At 44.4% G+C, this 19490-nt stretch overlaps 1 protein-coding gene across 1 annotated transcript in view; it reads left to right on the top strand.

Moving 5' to 3' along the window:
• Window positions 1-17080, top strand: part of LOC311228362 (apolipoprotein B-100-like) — a gene marked incomplete at both ends in the record, with an annotated part of 121068 nt that extends 103988 nt beyond the window's left edge. The window contains 26 exons of the mRNA XM_084314272.1: window positions 1233-1378; window positions 1532-1679; window positions 2235-2387; window positions 2548-2672; window positions 2795-2880; window positions 3019-3466; window positions 3584-3698; window positions 3788-3934; window positions 4035-4246; window positions 4400-4595; window positions 4693-4872; window positions 4964-5167; window positions 5369-5536; window positions 5656-5861; window positions 5962-6141; window positions 6484-6614; window positions 7309-7510; window positions 7590-7762; window positions 8035-8198; window positions 8314-8423; window positions 8533-8906; window positions 9035-15076; window positions 15193-15508; window positions 15632-15655; window positions 15758-15944; window positions 16079-17080. Of these exons, the coding sequence (XP_084170398.1) occupies window positions 1233-1378; window positions 1532-1679; window positions 2235-2387; window positions 2548-2672; window positions 2795-2880; window positions 3019-3466; window positions 3584-3698; window positions 3788-3934; window positions 4035-4246; window positions 4400-4595; window positions 4693-4872; window positions 4964-5167; window positions 5369-5536; window positions 5656-5861; window positions 5962-6141; window positions 6484-6614; window positions 7309-7510; window positions 7590-7762; window positions 8035-8198; window positions 8314-8423; window positions 8533-8906; window positions 9035-15076; window positions 15193-15508; window positions 15632-15655; window positions 15758-15944; window positions 16079-17080 (11439 nt within the window). The remainder of the gene's footprint in view (window positions 1-1232; window positions 1379-1531; window positions 1680-2234; window positions 2388-2547; window positions 2673-2794; window positions 2881-3018; window positions 3467-3583; window positions 3699-3787; window positions 3935-4034; window positions 4247-4399; window positions 4596-4692; window positions 4873-4963; window positions 5168-5368; window positions 5537-5655; window positions 5862-5961; window positions 6142-6483; window positions 6615-7308; window positions 7511-7589; window positions 7763-8034; window positions 8199-8313; window positions 8424-8532; window positions 8907-9034; window positions 15077-15192; window positions 15509-15631; window positions 15656-15757; window positions 15945-16078) is intronic.
• Window positions 17081-19490: the final 2410 nt, after the last annotated feature.

Raw genomic sequence — 19490 nt, 5'->3', positions numbered from 1 at the left:
CAACTTGGGTATAAAAGACCTTTGCTGGGTATGAGCAGACAGTCTCAACCGAGTACTCGCCAACTAAGGAGAGAGCTTTAAATATAACCCAACATGGGGAAGCTCTGCCTTTCGCTGCTTTTAAGCACTCTTGCCTTGGCTTGTAAGTATCTTTACAACTGCACACTTACAGTAGAGGAAACTAAACATTTAAACTGTATTGTAAGTTATTTGATTTATTCTATGCTTTTATGTTTTTCTTTATTTTTCTTTATTTTTTATAATATGCATAATTTAATCATATTGAGTAAATTATGTAGACATACAATGCAGAATGAGATTCATTTGAAATGGTGTTTAATTAGTAGATACATTTTGTGTGATCTTGATCCTGCTATTTTGCATAATAGAATCATTCTAATTCTTAAGTCTAAGACTTAAATGAAAGCACTTTATTCCAATTCAAGTTTGTGTGACTTGTGTAAATTTCATATGTTTTCCATACAGATGCCCATCATACAGAACCATCATGCCAGTGTAAGTTCCAATTCTTGTGAGATATTCATAAGAAATTATACATGAATCTTATATGTTGGTTTCACAGTAATCATTCAGACTCCCAAATGATGGGGTGACTTCATGATACGTCTTTACACCCACACAATTATATATATATATATATATATATATATATATATATATATATATATATATATATATATATATAGAGAGAGAGATTTTTTTCCCAACATGTTTGTATATACTCGTACTGTAGTTATTGCACTTTGAACATATTGACCATAATGAATCGTAGTTCTCACTGTATTGACAGTGTGCAACACTTTTTTATTTTAATAAAATCACTATCTTCTCCAACAGTGGATGGAAGGTACAAAGCCTTCAACAAGTATGAATACCAGTACGAAGCAGAGTCCATAAATGCCATCACCGGAGCCTCAAGTCTCCGCAATGGACCCAAGGGCTCTTGCAAGGTAGATGACGCGATACACTGACCATTGGGTCTCAGATCATTTCACCTGTATTCTATGTGATGTGCATTTTGTCAAGTAGGAGGAGTAGCATACTGAGCATGTCCCTCTTTTTGCTCTGCCTGCCTTATCTCGGCACCGCAATGGAAATAAGTCTAAGGACTTTCTTGCGCTATCCTGATGTATTTTTATACTGTATGCACATGTGTATTGTATTTTATTATGTCAAATAAAATCAATCAATCAATCAAAATCTCCTCACAGGTCGAGATCGAAGTGCCTCAGACCTGCGCCTACATCATACGCACCACTGGCTGTAGCCTGAGTGAGGTGGTGGACATGGACGCAGAGGGCCACCCTGTGTTCGGTCTTGCACCCAGCTCTGATGCCTTTGCTGCTGAAATGGAGAAGTGAGTTTGCTCTTTCAGAATTGTTGTAATCAATCTGATGTGAGATTATTTTGATTTAAAGCGGTCTCAGGAATGCAACTTTATAATCACGAATAAACCTTTTTAGGATAGAACCATAATTACCATAATTATGTCTCCCATTGCTTTCTTTAGATATCCTCTGAAGGTTACGATTGATGGTGCGTATGACATCAAGCTGTACCCTGAGGAGGGTGAGACCATCACCATCCTGAACATCAAGAGAGGTATCATCTCCGCCCTGGCTGTGCCTCTGCTGGAGGAAGAGAAGAACAAGAACATGGTACTGTACTCAAAGCAGCCCCAAAAAGAAACACTCTAAAAAATTGTAACTTTAAAATGTGAAGATTTTCAGAGTGAAGCATGTGAGGTGTGGGATATTTGTAGATATCCTGATGAAGAATGTTCTCAGTCAACCGAGGCTTGGATAATAACAAGGGTTTATTAACCAAACAGATAGAATAGTACATAGAGAGAATGGCTGAGGGCTTCCCCCAGGTGATCAGCTGAAATGACCCAGGTAGGAAGACCTTGATTGTGGTCGGGAGGAGCCCTTTATAGTTCAACAAGGGGGGTGTGTGGTCCCATTTGATAGGTCAAATGGGGGGGGGGGTACAGGTTTGGGGCGAAAGGGGAGGGGAATGTCTTATTCCACAGAGAGGGGGGGGGGGCATAGGTAAGGGGATACAGGGGAGGGGGATATATTTACATGAGAACATTAGATATTATACCACAGAGGGCAACTCCAAAGTTACAGCTGTTTGCCCATAATAATAAGGTAATATATAACCTGACATGTGAGTTCACGTAGTATTTCTTCTGTTTGCACACCTTACAGCCCACCATCCATGGCATGTGCAAGACCCAGTACTCTGTGAATGCAAGAGAGGACATCGCTACTGACATCACTCTCAACAGGGATCTGTCCAAATGTGACGGGTTTGTCCCCATCAAACAACACGCCAGCCCCCTGGCACTCATCTCTGGCTTGGTAAGACATCCAAACTAAAGGGATTCTTAGGTTGATTTTCTAATGTATTCCAAGCTAACATCCTAAAACAAAACCCCAAAGAAAACATGTTTAAGGCGGTTCTGCAATAATAATTCTAAAAAGATCCTGTACAATACCATGAATATTTGTCCACCTGCAGCACTACCCTCTTGCCCAGCTGGTCAGGAGCTCCCAGACCTGCAACTACAAGTTTGACAATGACAACAAGCACATGACCTCTGGTGCCTGCACTGAGAACCACATCCTGGTACCCTTCTCTCACAAGTAAGGCAAATACTTATACTGCTCTCTGCAAATCATCCATGTTCCATTAAATACCTTTAAGGACATAATACATGTGTGATGTACAATACTGTATGTCTCAAACATATCATGTCTGGCCACAGGGGAGAAAATGGAGTGACCAACGTCGGCAAACAGTCTCTGACTCTGCTGGCGGTTGCTGCCTACGACGGGACAGACTTTGAAATCGGTATGAATCACATTTTCTATTTGGGTGGCTGTGTCCCATTCATACTTGCATACAACTGTAAACAATGACTCTCTGTCAAAGGGTTTAATAAACTATTTTAAACCCTTGTATCATTGAAATTGTGTCTTGTTTTTTCAGTTGAGGCCAACCTCAAGGGTCTGCACATGGAGGCTGCTGAGGACAAGAACGTTATCCAGGATAAGGATGCTGGTCTGGCCCTCCTGAGGGAATTGGCCACACTGCCTGCAACTCAGGGTGAGTTGAGGGCCCACCTCTTCCAAAAGCTCGTCACCATGGTCCGTGGAATGAAGCTTGAGATCCTGAGCCCTGCCCTTCCCGAGGCTCTTGAGATCTCCTCCTCCCTGACCTACCAAGTCCTGGCCCAATGCGGCACTCCTGAGTGCAGCAGTGTCATCATGCAGATCCTCAGGACCTATGACACCTCCGCGGTTCAGGTCGATGCCACCGTGTTCGCTTTGGGACTGGTGTCCAACCCCTCCGCCCTTCTGATCCACGACATGCTAGAGATGGCTCAGTACAAGCCAAGCAAGACCATCCTGTATGCCCTGAGCAATGTTGTCAAGAGGTGAGTGAACAAGACCAATTAGCATTCTTTTACAAAGGAATGTAAAGTGTCAAATACTGTAAGTACAGCACAAAATACTAGATTCCTAATTTTCATTTGTATCATATTCCTTACTAGATTCTACAAGGCTGAGGGCAAACTAGTCCCTGAGATCCATGATGTTGCTCAGTTCATGGGCTCCCAGCTGGGTGACTGCACTGGTGACAATGACCATACTTTCATGACCCTGAGGGTGAGTGACTGCCTGTCTTCATTGGTTTATTTTCTTTTTTGAAAAAACAAATTTAAAGATCAAAAACATAATTTTCTCTCTGGTTTTAGGTTATTGGAAACATGGCTGCAGCCATGGGAGCTGCCAGCCCTGCCCTGAGGACCGCTGTCATCGAGTGTGTGAACCAGGCTGCCGCTTCCCCAGCTGTCCAGCAGGCTGCCATCCAGGCCTTCAGGCTGACCCCTGTCCCCGATGAGGCAAGTCAAACTAAAGATTGTAATCCTTTAATCATTGAGATTGAGAATAATTTTCTTTGATCCATTTATTCTTAATGACGCATGTGATTTCCTATCACAGGGCAGAGAGGTGCTCATGCAGGTCCTTCTGGACAGTGCTAGCCCCCTGCAGAAGCGTGTTGCTGCCTACCTGGTGCTGATGAAGGACCCCCAGCCAAGTGAACTGGCCCAGCTGGCTGCTGCCCTGCCCATTGAGGAGGACCAACAGGCCAAGAGCTTTGTCATCTCCCATCTGACCAACATCTTGTCCTCAACGGAGCCTGAGACCGCAGCGTAAGTGAAACAACCCAGTATGACAAATGGCAGGCCAATATTTGATCACAAAAAAAAGACAAATGGCAGGCCTTTGCTTCTACAAAGCTTCTTAATTAGGCTTCATGCTCACCGCCAGTACTTTAATCACTTAATTTGTTGTCTTTCTAACAGGCTGAGAGAGAAGATTCTTGAGGCCCTGCAGGGTAATGAGGTTGGAACTGTCATGGATCCAAGCAAATTCTCCCGCAACTACAAGCTTGGATCTATTGAAAGCAACATAATATTTGAGGGTGCCAGTCACCTGCCCAAAGAGGTCATGCTGGAAATGACGCTGAAGGCCTTCGGTGTTGACGCCGACATGCTGGAGGTAAATTGAACATTGCTTTCTTTCAAGATGCAATACTGATGACGTAAAGGACTAATTGTTTCCAAAATGACACTAAAACATATTCTTCAATTTCAAGATTGGCATGGAAGGCACAGGACTTGAGCCAACCATTGAAGCCCTGTTCGGAGAGAACGGATTCTTCCCAGACACCACCCTGAAGACCATGTACTTTGTCTCTGACCATATGCCTATTGAGATCAACGCAGTCCTGAAGAACCTGCTGCCTGCTCTGAGGGCTGACAGGAAGAAGAGAGAGGTACTTAAAATGCCTGTTGTATCTGTATCAAGAGTCATCTGTCAAATGCCAGAATGTTACCATATAACCATAATGTAATTAATGTCCTTAGACCACCCAAAGCATCATGAGGGAAATCGGACGCAACCTCAATAAACTGGTGAGTGAGCTGAAGGCCCAGGAGACCCCTGAGGCCATGGTTTACCTGAGACTCCTGGGAAATGAACTGGGATACCTCAAGACCAAAGACCTGGAGGCGATGGCCTACTCTACTTTCTTCATCATTGACAGCATGCTCAAGATGCTCCCTATCGATGTAAGTTCAATGAATAAAATTGTATTATTTCCCTTTATTAAATCATTTCCCATACATACTGTATGTTGTTCACTGTTAGCCAGCTGAAAGTGTCTCATACTTACCTTTTCAATGAATACATATTGTATATTTGTGAATTATCTTTTTCATTACCGCATGGATTCAACATTTTAACGTCTACTTTAACAATATTTGAAACAGCTGGTGAAAGGAGCGGTGAGCAACACTGACAACGAAATCTTCGCTCACTACATCTTCATGGACAATGAATTCTACTTGCCCACTGCCACTGGTGTGCCTCTGAAGTTTGCCCTGCATGGTGCCATCACCCCTGGTATCAAGGGTGGACTTAACATCGCACATGACCTGGTAAACTATTCTTTTTATTTTCATATAACCAGTTCATCAACTTTTGTCTAGCAGAACCATCACATACAGTATATCTGTCAGTTGTATGACTCATCCTTTCCCTGATCTTCTCCACACAGAGCGAGGTTAGCTTCATGCCCTCTGTTGGCATTCATTTTGTGACCCATATCGGCTCCCACATCCCCGAATACATCAACTCTGGACTGGAGATGCACACCAACCTGTTCCACGAGAGCGGACTGAGTGCCAAGATCTCCATCGGAAGTGGCGAGGTCAAGCTGACCGTCCCTGCTCCCACCAACCCCATCAAGCTCATCAGCATCACGTAAGCAATGGACAGATCTTCCATACAAATATTTGCTGAAATACAAACCCATGTAGAATGAGATTACAATAATGTTTACTTTCTTCTGTCCCGATTATAGGAACTCCTTCAAGGCATTGACTGGTGCAGAGGTGAAGACTATTCCCCCTGTTGTGGAGGATAAGGTTGATGTTCACGAGTGCACTGCCTTCTTCGCTGGAATGAAGTATTGCACTGCCCTGCAGTACACTGATGCCTACAATCATGAAACTCCCTACTTCCCCTTCACCGGAGACAGCAAGTAAGTGCAAGACAATACATACTGTATACTAACCTTTCTACTGTCTTTTACAAGTATGCACTCTTGCACTAAGGAATCTACCTTGCCTATAATATTACCTGCTATGCTAATATGCACTCAAGTTTGTAGCTCTCTAGTTCGCCACTGTTTGACAAACAATGTTACTTACCCTTCCTGCTGACCTGTTGTACAGAACTCATAAGATGGTTTGGATAAAAAGCGTCAGCTAAATGTACAATATGTAACGATAACATTTAATTCAACAAGTTATGTTCTTAAAATGAATTAATCATAAGGTAACAAACAACTAAGTAATTATTTTAATATTGACAACCTCAATAGGCTTGCTGTGGAGCTCCATCCTACTGGTGAGGTTACCGAGTATACTGCCACCATCGCCTACGCACTCCTTATGGAGGGAGAGGATGCCATCGAGGAGGTTGACGCTGTGAAGTTGGTTGTGAAGGCTGAAGGTAATTATTATATCCCCGAATGACTGTGTCTGTGATAGTATGGATCTTCCGCCCCCCCCCCCCCCCCCCCCCCCCCCCGACGGCCGCCATGGAAGATCCTTTGCATGAGCGTGAAAACTTAAATAGCTTTAATCCGAATCTTTTCACATTTTCTGTGCCTAGTAGAGGACGATTCCTATTGATTCTGGTGGCCCTAAGACCTTTCCTCTGGCACCAACTGCAGGGGAATTTCACTATTCAAATGAGTGTAACTCCTGAACCTGATCCAAAATTATATCCAGGGACGTGGCTCCTCATGGCTCCCAAATTTGCCATGAGGACCTATGACGTCCGCCATATTGGATTTTTCTGCCATTTTTAAGTCATAGAAAGGACTGTGACTGTAAAGCTATATTTGTGGTAGAACATTTTCCCCCAGATGAGTTCATAAATAGTCAACCTCTGACATTAGCTGCCCTGGGCATAGTCACAATCAGGTTTTTTCCCCTCTTTCATTCTTTCATTACTGATAATATCAAAAAGGCAAAAATACTTTAATGAACGTAATTGATGCCACAATGGATATCTGCGGCACCTAAGTGTTCATGAATTTATACTAGGGGTTCATGCATTGCTCAAAAGAAAAGATGTTTACCAAAGTGGAAAACTTACTGCATGTGATGCAACCAACTTAAAGCATCTGAATCAACAACAGGTTCTGGTGAGGCCACAGCAACCGTGAAGTACAACAGGAGGAAGCACGTCCTCACCGCTGACATTGAGATCCCTGATGTCGATCTGGAGGCTGGAATCAGGCTCCATGTTGCCGATGGCACCAAGGACGAAGGAATTCACTCCATCACCCTTGAAATCATCAACAGGAACATCCCTGAGCTCACCCTGGTCGGCCGTGCCAAGTAAGTTGAATTATAGAAAACTATATTCTCTTCATTGTTTTGTTTTATGCCTGTTGACTCACAGAGTCCCTCTTCGCAGGCTGGATGCTTTGAATGCTGCTATGCTGCAGGCCAAGCTCGCCGTCCCCATGATCGCAAGTGAAGTCACTCTCACGGCTAATCTGAAGCGTGGTGAGGAACTGGAATTTGTGCTCGAGAGTGACATCAAGCTCCCAGAGACCACCTCAGTGCAGAAGATTGATTTGAAATATGGTAAGATATACAGTAAATATTATACTGTTCAGGGTAGGCTGGTGGACTAGATGTTACAACCCTCTCTAATGTTGCGCCATTGCTCCATTGAACAGCAAATTCCCTTTTATTAGGGCAGTAATTGTGTAATTGTAAACTCAATTGGTATTTATAGTGCACCCGTCAGTCGGGACATTTTCACTAGTTCGGCTTACACCAAAGACGTTTGTGTTTGTGACTTATTTGCACGTTTTGGCTGTGATGCTGAATGGAACTTTCTTTTCTTCTTTTAGATGACACCAAGATCGAGGCTGAGATCAAGTCTGAAATCAACTCTCAGATCCAGAATCTTCTTCCCAATGCTGAGGTAGTTGAGAAGATTATCAACGAGGTTCTTGACCTGCATGTTGGACAGACCGACATTAAGCTCCGTAACTTCCTCACCCTGTCTGTGGAGGTAATATTATACACATTTGTCTAAATATATTCATAAATATTATACATTGATTATCTTGGCCTACATAACTTTTTTATGTTTTATATTTATACAAGCTTTTTCTTTTCTATAATAGGGTGCCAACACCTATTTGGAGAAATATGTTGCTGACATCCCATACATTCAGAATGTGAGAATTCCTGCCATGCCCGATATTACTCTGCCAGAGAAACTTTTCTTCAATACGTAAGTTATGAATTGGAAAAGTGGGAACAATTGCTGAATATTTCTTTCTACCTGATATCCAATTACCATGAGTGGTATTTCTTATTGTTGTATCATTATATTTTGACAGTGAGGCCAAGGCTGCTTACTACTTCAACAATGAGCGCCTCCTTATCGCCATCCCTCTGCCCCTTGGAGGAAAGTCAACAGCGGAACTGAACTTCCCAGCTGCCCTGACCACCCCATCCCTGTCTCTGCCCCAGTTTGCCCTGGAGATCGCCTCCATTGAAATTCCCCTGCCAGAGCTTTTTATCCCTAAGACCATCTCTTTGCCTGTGCCCCTCTTTGGAAAGACTGAGGTTTCAGCCAAAGCAAGCACCAACCTGTACGAATTGGAGGCCTCTGTATCTGCTGGCAAGGATGCTGCCGATACACCAAGCTACTCAGCCAAGTTTGAGGTGGAGGGAAGCTCCCCAGTGGACCTCCTGTCCCTCAAGATTGAAGGTACAATTACACTTCCATGTTGTTGAAATCATTCAAGATAATATGCTATGTATATGCTTTTTTCCCCTTCTTTTTTTATATTAATTGTTTCAAATTCATCAATACAACATTGTCCCTCTTTCAAATAGGATCTGGACTGCTTGTTGGCTCTCCTTCTGAGGATTCTCTTACGGCCCACATCAAAACAGCTGTGGTCCACAAGCTCCTTGAAGCCAGTGTCAGCATCGAGGAAGTTGGAACCATCACAGACAAGATCAGTTTGAAGTCCAGCAGCAAGATTGAAGCAAGAAGTCCTCTTGGCCTGGATATCAATCTGGAGCACACTGGACTGGTTGGCTTCAATACTGAAGAAATCTCTGCTGAGAGCAACCTTGAAGGATCAGTCAAAGCTGGACCCATCTATGGCAATGCCATTTCCACACAGGCTATTTCCATCTTCCCATCCAGGCCAGAGGCAAAGGTTGATTCTTCTCTGAAGATTGACACCACCCTTCTTCGGGCTCAGAACACCATTGCAGCAACACTTGTTAATGGTGAGCTGATAGTTGTGTCAAACACCAATGCTTTCGAAGATGTCCTGACAAATGCTGCTGAGCTCTCCTTCAAGGACAACACGCTGACCCTGAAAAGTGACAGCAATGCCCTTGCCCTCGGCATGAAGATCCACAACCAGGCTGAGGCATCCGCTGGCGCTGGCGCAGTCAACATCAAGATGGAGACCAGTGCTGACCATACTGAAAACCGTGTCTACTCTCTGCTTACTGCCACCCTTGATGTCAATGGCCTGGCTTTGAACTCTGATGCCAATGTAAAGATCCTTGAGAATGAAGCTACTCACAAGGCTACTCTGACCATGAACAAGGATGGTTTGGCCACCAGTGGAACAACCACCCTCCAGAGCCCCCTGACCCTGGAAAACACCTTCAGCGCTGGACTTGATGCCTCTCATGCTACTCTGACCATTAACAACAAGGCTGCTCTGAGTGACATCAAGGTTGATAATGGCAACACTCTGACCATCACTCTCTCTAGCCTTGACTTCAACTCTAAGGCTGAAGCTGTTGTCAGTGAGTATGCCTCTTACACACATGACATCACCATTGACCTGAAGCCCTACACTGCTTCTGCAAATGTGAATAACAACCTGAAGGTTCTGGCAGCCGACTTCATCAATGAGGCTCAGCTGAAGGCAGAGCTCTACAAGGTGGACCTGACTGGAACCCTGAAAGCTCTCTATGGTGAAGAGGAGATCAAACACACTTATGAGATCAACTATGCTGACCTGAGTGCCGATGCCAAGTGCAGCACCATTGGAAAACTCCTTGGAACTCACCTGAGCCAAAACACTGAACTTGAAGTTGTTGGTCTTGCTGCTAGGATCACCAATGATGTCCGCTTCAACTCCCAGCCTCTGCGCATTGACCACACCATCCGTGCCAGCATCATTCCCTTCGACTTCAACCTCGATGCCATCTTCAATGCTGATGGTGATGTAACGATGTATGGAAAGCAGACTGCTCAGCTCTATGGCAAGCTGCTCCTCAGGGTACAGCCACTGGCTATCGCAGCCTCTCAGGAACACAGAGCCTCAGTGAGCCAGCAGCTGGACAATGGCATCTCCCTGGAGACCACTATTGACCACAAGTTGGATGCACTGCTGACTCCTCAGGAACAGAGGGCCACACTGATATTGAAATCTAAGGTGAACAACAATGCCCTGAGCCAGGAGGTGAATGCCTACAACAATGCAGAGAGGCTTGGACTAGAGGTGTCCAGCACCCTCCTCACTAGCTTCCTCAACACAGAGTCCAGTGAAAACCAGGAGTTTGCCGTTGCTAGCTTCCTGAAGTACGATAAGAGCACAGAGAGCCACATTATTCAGCTACCTTTCCTGGAGGCCTTCCCAGCTATTCTGGAAGATGTCAAGATCATTGTTGTGAGCATGGTAGAGGCACTGCAAAATTACATCAACAATGAGGACATTAAAGCTAAGATGGAGGCTCTCCCTCAGCTTTTGAGTGACTTTGTTACTGAACTGAACCTTGAGGGCAAAGCAGTTCAGCTCAAAGAGGGCCTAATTGCTTTCACCCAGGAATATGTCCTTACCATTGATGACCTGGAGGCCTCTCTGCTGAACCTGAAGGCTGCTGTTGAGAAATTGCTGACTGGAATTGCATCCCGTGTGGAGATCATTGTTTCTGCTACCAAGGAAATTATTGCAAGTGGTACCCTGGCTGATAATGTGATCCAGAGAGTCAACCAGGAGTTGAATGCCTTCCTTGAAGAGTATGATATCAAAGCTATAATTGCTACTGTGATTGATGCCATTGAGGAGATAATCAAGCAGATTGACCTCCAGAAACTAAGTGAGAGTAGCCTGTCCTTCTTGTCTGATATTGATACCCAGTTTGGTGTCAAAGCTAGTCTGGAGACAGCCGTGAGCACACTGAAGAATGTCATTGAGAGCTTTGATATTACAAAGTTAGCTGAAGACCTGAAGGCCTTCATTTCATCCCTCAACCTGGATGCCCATATTGAGGGGCTGATTGCACAAATTCCCACAAACATCATTGGCACAGCAATTGAAACTCTCAAAGAACTGCTCCAGCGTTTCGACATCCTTGGAAACATCAACGCAGTCCATGCCAAGCTGAGGGAGCTGATTGTCAAGTTAGAGCTTGACCACAAGGTTGAGGTCATCTTGGAGAAGGCTTTGGAGCTCATCAAGCAATTCAAAATTGATGAAACCATCCAGGTTGTAGCCGACAGCCTGAAGGCCATTGACATTCCTGCCAAGGTTATACAAGTCCTGGAAGAATCCCTCAACTACCTCAAGACCGCTGAAATTAATGCTGTGATTGAACAACTGAATTTGTATATTGACACCATTGTACAGAAGCTTGAGTCATTTGACTACAATGCCTTTGCTGATGAGGTAAATGAGTTTATTTCTGTGTATACCGCTCAGGTAAATGCATTGATCAAGGCACTTGAAATCCCCCAGAAACTTGAGGCCACAAGAGAGTTTGTCAATTTTGTTCTATCCTCTGTCATCGGCTCTTTGGAGCACCTGAGGGAAATCAAGGTTACAGACTTGATAAAATCTGTGAAGGACGTCATTGACCACGTCCTGCTTAATGACCTGACAGCAATCTCTGAGAGCCTGAAGCAGAAGATCAGTGAGATTGATGTCAATGCTGAGATTACCGCTGTCCTACATGTGGTGAGTGAATACTACACCAAGAGTCTGGCCATCGTCACCGACATACTCATCAATGTGATTGAGGTCATTAATAAGCTGGTTGCAGAACAACAGATTGTCAGTGAGGTTAAGCAGATTGTTGAGGGAATTACCACTGGACTGAAGACAGCTGAGCTGGAAATCCCATCCTTCACCTTCCCTCTAACTGACCTGGTTGTGCCCTCCATAAAGCTCAGCCTGGACAAGCTTCACGAGTTTGAAATCCCAACACAGCTGGACCTCCCTGAGTTCACCATCCTTGGCTTCCACACTGTGCCAGCCACTGCCATCTCATTTGATGACATTAAGCAGAAAATCATTGCACTCATTGATTTCATTGTCAACATTGAGATCCATGTGATTGATGTGGATGCTTTCTTTGGAGATCTGACCATGAACTACCTTCCTGCCCTGCCTGAGATTGCCATCCCTGAGATAACTCTTCCAGAGATCTCCTTCCCTGCTTTCCCTCATGTGCCTGTAGAGAAGCTTGTTGCGACACTCCAGATCCCTGACTTCAAGCTACCCACAATCCCCACTGAGCTCACGATTGTAGGATTTGGTAAACTGTATGGTGAGTTCAAAATCACCTCTCCTATCTACACTCTCACGAACACCGCAGAGCTGAAGAGCTCTGTTGATGAGGAGAATACTCGTCAGCTGGCAGCTTTCTTGACCTCCCAGGCTACATCTCCTAGCTTTGAGTTCCTGAGCTACAACCTGGAATCCACTGCTCGCATCGCTGCCCCTGAGACACATCGTGTGATTGTTGCAGAGACCCTGAAGTACACACACATTCTTCTTGCAGTGGAACACCAGGCATCTGTGACTCTCCATGGCCTCTCAGCCCAGGCTTCAGCTAAGACCACTGTGAAAGCCACCACTACAGCTTACAATGCTAATCTAGTCAACGACGCATTCTTCACGACTGAAGGAGGCCTGTCTGGAACAATTGACACCACTTATGACCATGTGCTTAGCATCCCCCTCATTGGCTTGACCAGTGAGACTGCTGTGACCTCAAAGGCTGTTGCTCGCCAGGAGGGAACCACCATCACTCTTACTGTTGGAAATGAGGGTACATCCAATTTCAACTCTAATGAAGGCACCCATAAGAGTGACCTGCTGTTCACAATCCAACCCACAACTGCCAAGCTGACCTTCACTAGTGATACAGACACTGCCCTTCTGAAGCTGAAACAAACCGTGAATGCTGATTCTGTCATCCCCAGCTATTTCAAGTTTGATGCCCGCTCTGAGGCAGAGGGCCCAGTTGTCAAGAACAGCCTCCTTCTGGTATCCGGAAATCTCAACCTTTATGATATGAAGCTTGAGCTAAAGGCAAACCATGACACACAGCTGGTTGGTCTAGTCAGTGGAGTCCTTTCCAATACAATCAAAGTTGTTGTCCGTCCCATTGAGTTTGTCATTGACTTCCAGAACAAGGGAAATACAGTTGTCACCTTCAATGAGGCTCTGACCGCCAAGATTGATCTGCAGAATGATTACGCAGCCACCATAACACCTGCAGCCCAACAGATTAACACTCTGGCTCTGGCTCGTCTTGGCCACTACAAAATCTTCTACAACCTCACTATTGACAACAATGAGAATGAGGCTGGCATCTTTGCTGCTGTAGACGGTGAGGCTAATCTTGACTTCCTAAAAAGCACCATCAGCATCCCTGAATTTGATATACCTTTTATCAAGTTGCGCACCCCATCCATCAGTGATCTGAGCCTGTTTGATCATGCTGGACTGAAGAACATCCTGGTAACCACTGAGCAGACTCTTGATGTTGATGCCAAGATTGTTTACCAGAAGAGCCATTTTGCACCCCTTGTTGATGTGATGGGTCTGGTCCAGATTCCCTCTCTTGGTAATCTGATCACAGAGCTGTCTCTAAAGTCTGCCATGATCAATCTGAATGTCAACGCTGGGCTGTACAATGAAGATGATATTGTGTTCCGTCTGGGTGCAACCACAGTCTCTGTGTTTGAGAGCCTGCAGGCCAAGCTTGATGGCACAACTAGCCTGACAACCAAGAGAGGAATCAAATTGGCCAACTCCCTGTCCCTGGAGAATCCTCACATTGAGGGTACCCATGACAGCACCTTCAGTCTGAACACTGACAATTTGGAGGCTGCCATCTCTGTGGCTACTGTTGCAAAGATTGCCCTGCCCATCCTCAACCTGGAAGCCAACCAGAATCTTGTAGTTGGAGAAACTGACAACAAAGTAAACGCTGCCTCCACCTTGAAGCTTAAGGGTGATTTCAACGTGCCCCTTATTAATACTGGTGGAAAGGCAGAGGCAGATCACAGCCTGAAGGCAGAGGTAACTGTTGAGTATATTTCCATAGACACAACCACAAAGGCTAACATCGATGGCAAAGTGCTTGAGGAGTTTGCAGTTTTGGGAGCGATGGAAAATGAGGCTAACCTGTACATCAATGCTGATGGCCTGCGCTCCACCTCCAAGGTGATTGCTAATGCCAAACTCAACCATGAGGAGACCAAGGTCGTGGAAATTGATGTGGATGAGAACCTGGCTGTTGAGGCATCCCTGAGCCGTGTGTATGCAGTGCTGAAGATTGCCAGTAACAACGAGGCAAACATCTTTACCTTGACCACCAATGGAAAGCATGTTGCTCAGGTTACCATTGACCTTGCACCAACTTCTTCCTTGACTGCTGATGTTGAGATTGACATCTCTCAGCCAAGCAGCCTGGGTGACCTCACCATCTTCGAGAAGACAGTTGTTGAGCTGACTGCCCCCAAGCAGAGGATCTCTGCCACTGCAAAGATTGTCAGCCCAGTGTACACCACAAGCCTGGCAGCTGAGGTCGAGGGTGATGCCCCTGTCTTCAAGGTCGCATTCAAGTCATCTGCCACTTCCGCCATTGTCCTCTTGGATTATGATCTGGACTGTGAGTTGAAATACATTCTTCTCTTGTAAAAAATACATACCATTGCCTTTTACTTAAATACATCTCTTTTGTTTTATTTTGAATTATTTACCAAAGCAATCTTTGTGTTTCAACAGCTGCCATCGCCGCAAGCTTGGAAAATGGTGGCTTAAGCCTGACTGGCAAGGCTGTCTTGACCCATGCTGACTTGACCATGGATATGCAACATGTTCTCAATGTTGATGGCTGGCGCTCCACCTCCAAGGAGGCTGTTGAGGCTGTTGAGGCTGTTGATGCTGTTGAGGCTGTTGATGCTGTTGAGGCTGTTGAGGCTGTTGAGGCTGTTGATGCTGTTGAGGCTGTTGAGGCTGTTGAGGCTGTTGAGGCTGTTGAGGAGACCAAGGTCGTGGAAATTGATGTGGATGAGAGCCTGGCTGTTGAGGGATCCCTGAGGTAACTGTTTTATTCAGTGTTCATTTCATGCTATACATTTAGGGATTTGACTATTTTACCTCATAGAATTCCTTACTCGGATCATACATTGACAAATTTTTTTCTGTAATTTGCCTATTTCAGGAAGAAACGCCAAGAAGAAGGAAGGTAAACATTCCAATGACCTGAACATTTAATCCATTACAATAAGCTAAAATTACCTTCAATGTCTTTTACCACAGAAAAGTGACAAAAAAATATTTCTTTCAGTGACTCCCGCCTCACACTGAATGTGGACATCACCAGCCCCACCTTCACTGATGTGAACTTCCGCTACACTGCCCGCAGAGATGGCGTCAGTGCTTCCATCTCCACCCCATCAACTGGTTTCGTGGGTCTTCAGCTCCAGGGCAGGGTACCATCCCAGATTAATGCCAGACTTTATGGTCGTTATGCTGTGAGTATCTTATATTGCTATTCTGCCTGTGCATTTTTTTTTTTTTAATTATCAAATCATTTTGAAATGGGTATACATTATACGAGAGAAAGCCAATGAAAGTTCACTGATCTCTCCTTTCTTTTCTTCTCTAGTCGGCTCCTGAAGAGGACGTCGACATTCTCACCGTTAGAGCCGCTGCCAGCGAGGGTGCTAAGATCGATCTGAAGGTTGCCTTCAACTTGGAAGCCCCTGAAATCATGATCAATGGACTCAAGGAAAGACTCCCCGCCATCACCTCCTCACTGACCAACTTTGGTGAGAAGTACGAGTTCTTCACATTCGTAGCTGGGTTCAAGACTGCCATCATCAACCTCCTCGAGGAGGCGTACACCACTGCCAACAACCATGCTGCTGAACTGAGCCAGTTGTCCATCCTGTTCAGGAACGTCGTCGTCCAGTATCAGAAGACCGTCCAGGTCATGCTGGATGCTGCCATCAAATTCATGAGGGAGACCCACTTCAAGCTGCCCGGCTCTGAAGAGATGACTACTATCCCAGAGGTCTTCAAGAATCTGACCAACAGCTTTGCTTCTCTGCTCGAAAAGGCTTTCAATTTGATCCTTCTTAATGCTGAGAATATCTTCAATGCCATGGTTGATGTGGTCAGCACTATTCAGGTCACTATGCCCATTGGTCAGGTCATGTCTGGAGCCCAGATGATAGATGAGTTTCGTAATGCAGTGAGGAGCACCCTTAGCCAAATTGTGGATCTTATTAGGCGCCTGGAGACCCTGGACATGATCCTGCAGAAGCTTGGTGAGACCCAGAAGGCCATTGTTGACAAAGCTCAGGTGTTCGTTGACAATAGCCTGAAGTCTGACATCCTTGATGCCGTTGCTATCTACATCAATGCTGCTTATTCCAACCTCGTCGGCCTGGCCAAGGACGTTGTGGACCAAGTCAACAGTGTTGTGGACATGGAACATGTGAACGGCACCCTGCAGTACATCGCGGAGGTTGTCGAACAAGTGGTGAATACCATCAGAAACGCTGTCTCTGGTTTTATGCAGCAGGCTCCTGCTGATTTCCAAGCTTACGTGAAGATTGAGGATGGAAGGCTTGAGATCGACCTTCCCTTCTATCTCAGCCACTAAGCCTAAATGACTGAAACTGTAATCTAAGAAACACTACCATCTCAGAAGAACGTGGGACATTCAGCTGTATTTAAAAAGAAACGTTCTATTAATATGCAACAGTGAATGTAACAACCTGTGTAAAATATCATCATCATCAGTGCTGAAATTGTTCCTCTTCTCTACCTTTCTGTATCGTATAAGATGCAATAAGTGCGTGAAATAAAGACCATTTACTATATTGCATTGTGTATGACTGATCCGTTGTTGTCCAAATGTTTATCATTAAATGGGAATTTAATTTAAATTTAGAAATGTATTTGAATTTGAAATCTATACTTGAAAATGTATGATGCACCCAAGCTATATCATACAGGGTTGGTATCATATTACAAATACTTTTCGATAAAATAGGTAATTACTTGTTGTATTATATATAAGTATGTTTGAAGGGGAAACATTTTTAATAGTGAGATCACAGAAAACGAACAGCTTGAGACAATGGTTGAAACATGTTGTCAATGATGATAATAAGGGTATGCAAATTACATTGTGTAAATATTGTAATAATCAAGCATGATAGTAAAACTGGCTATATCACTAGCTCACTAGTGCCCCTGGTGGCAGCTCACAGGCATCACACGTTGTATAAGGAGTTAGCTTCACATCTATGAGACTGTGTAAATGGTGCATTTATATAGCGCTTTTATCCAAAGCGCTTTACAATTTGTTCCTCACATTTTTACCCATTCACTCGCACATTCACACACCAATGGCGGAGGCAACCATGCAAGGTGCCTGCCAACCTGCCCATTGGGCGCAGTTAGGGGTTAAGTGTCTTGCTCAAGGACACTTTGACACACTGCCTGGGAGGAGCGGGAATCAAACCGGCAACCTCCAGATTACCAGATGACTGCTCTACCTCCCAAGCCACTGTCGCCCCACTGTCGACTGTGTGTCCTTGTTTCAAATAAGTTATACTTTGTAGATTATATGGCAGAATATGTTGCCTGCTGGCGTGAGTGTTATTGTGCATTCATGTGGTTTTGGAATGATCAGACAAGTTCCCCACCAGGAAGGAAACACTTGAACGCTCTCCCATGTCAGGTGTCCCAAGTCGAAGAAACCAGGGGTATTGATGGTACATGTATTGCCCAAGTTGTGATGTCATCGTCTTAACAAACTGCTGATTGGGTAAAAGCAGGGAGCACTGCAAACAAATCCCCCATAGGGGATGTAGTTTACAGAGTACAACACACTAGAGTAGTTGCATACAATACAGAGTAGAACCAAAGCAGGTAGAGGGGGTGGCTATGGGTGAAAACCTTACTTGCAAACACCACAATGGTGTAACGAACTTCCCACCACAGTTAGGACAGCCGAAACCCGTCCAATCTTTCGCCGTTGACTAAAGACACACTTCTTCAACCATTATCTGAAATGAAAAAAATATGTATTAAATAAAAGTCTAACCTTACTGTCATGCGCTTGTCCTAATACTAACCTACACTGTAGCACTCAACACTTTGATGAACATTGTTACTCAGCTGTGCCCTTCCTGATGACTTGTCGTACAGAACTTGTAAGTTGCTTTGGATAAAAACATCAGCTAAATGACTAAATGTAAATGTAAATAGACTGTGTCTGAATGGGGAGGTCTTCAAATAGACCACCAAATCAGAGTAGGTGGCACGACATCACAAACAGAACTCACTTCGCCCATTAATGCCCCATAAACTAAATGTTTAATTCACAGTGCATTGTTTGACGATAACTGGCCTGAAAGCATTTGATAACTACCCTGCAAGCATTGTTTGATAACTTCCCTGAAAGCATTGCTTGATAACTACCCTGCAAGCATTGTTTGATAACTGCCCTGAAAGCATTGTTTGATATTTACATAAACTGTAATGCTACACTACACTAGCTACAATGCTACATTGCTATAGTACCACAGCCAGTCAAATGCATGGATTAAAGATCCCAAATAATTTATAAGAAATATTCTAACACCTAAACATAATTCGGGCCATGTATTTGTCAAACACACCCCCAAAGTTGTTGAAAATTTTTCTATTTCAAAGTCTATCGGCTCTCTGCATGCTAACGTTTTGAATATAAACTAATGATTTGAAAGTTAAATGTCAGCGTCTAGAAAGCAGACAGACTCTCGTCTTTGAACAATGTAGGGGTATTTATTTGACAAAATAAGTGGGCCAGATTTGATGTCTAGGTACTATAGACTACTTCTGAGTAAGAAATATGTAATGATGTGATATACGCGTCGCAGACTAGGCCAACCTCAGTGAATGGATGGCCAGCACCGTCTCAGCACTTGATACTGATGTAAAACAACCACACGGTTAATCACTGAAACTATAGAAAATTCTACTACACACTCTGACGCTTGAATAAGTAAACTCACACCTGG

This window comes from Notolepis coatsorum (genome assembly GCF_963971535.1).
Source record: "Notolepis coatsorum genome assembly, chromosome: 5".
NCBI lineage: Eukaryota > Metazoa > Chordata > Actinopteri > Aulopiformes > Paralepididae > Notolepis > Notolepis coatsorum.
Note: the sequence above shows the minus strand (reverse complement) of the source record. Positions and strands in the feature narration are given on the sequence as shown.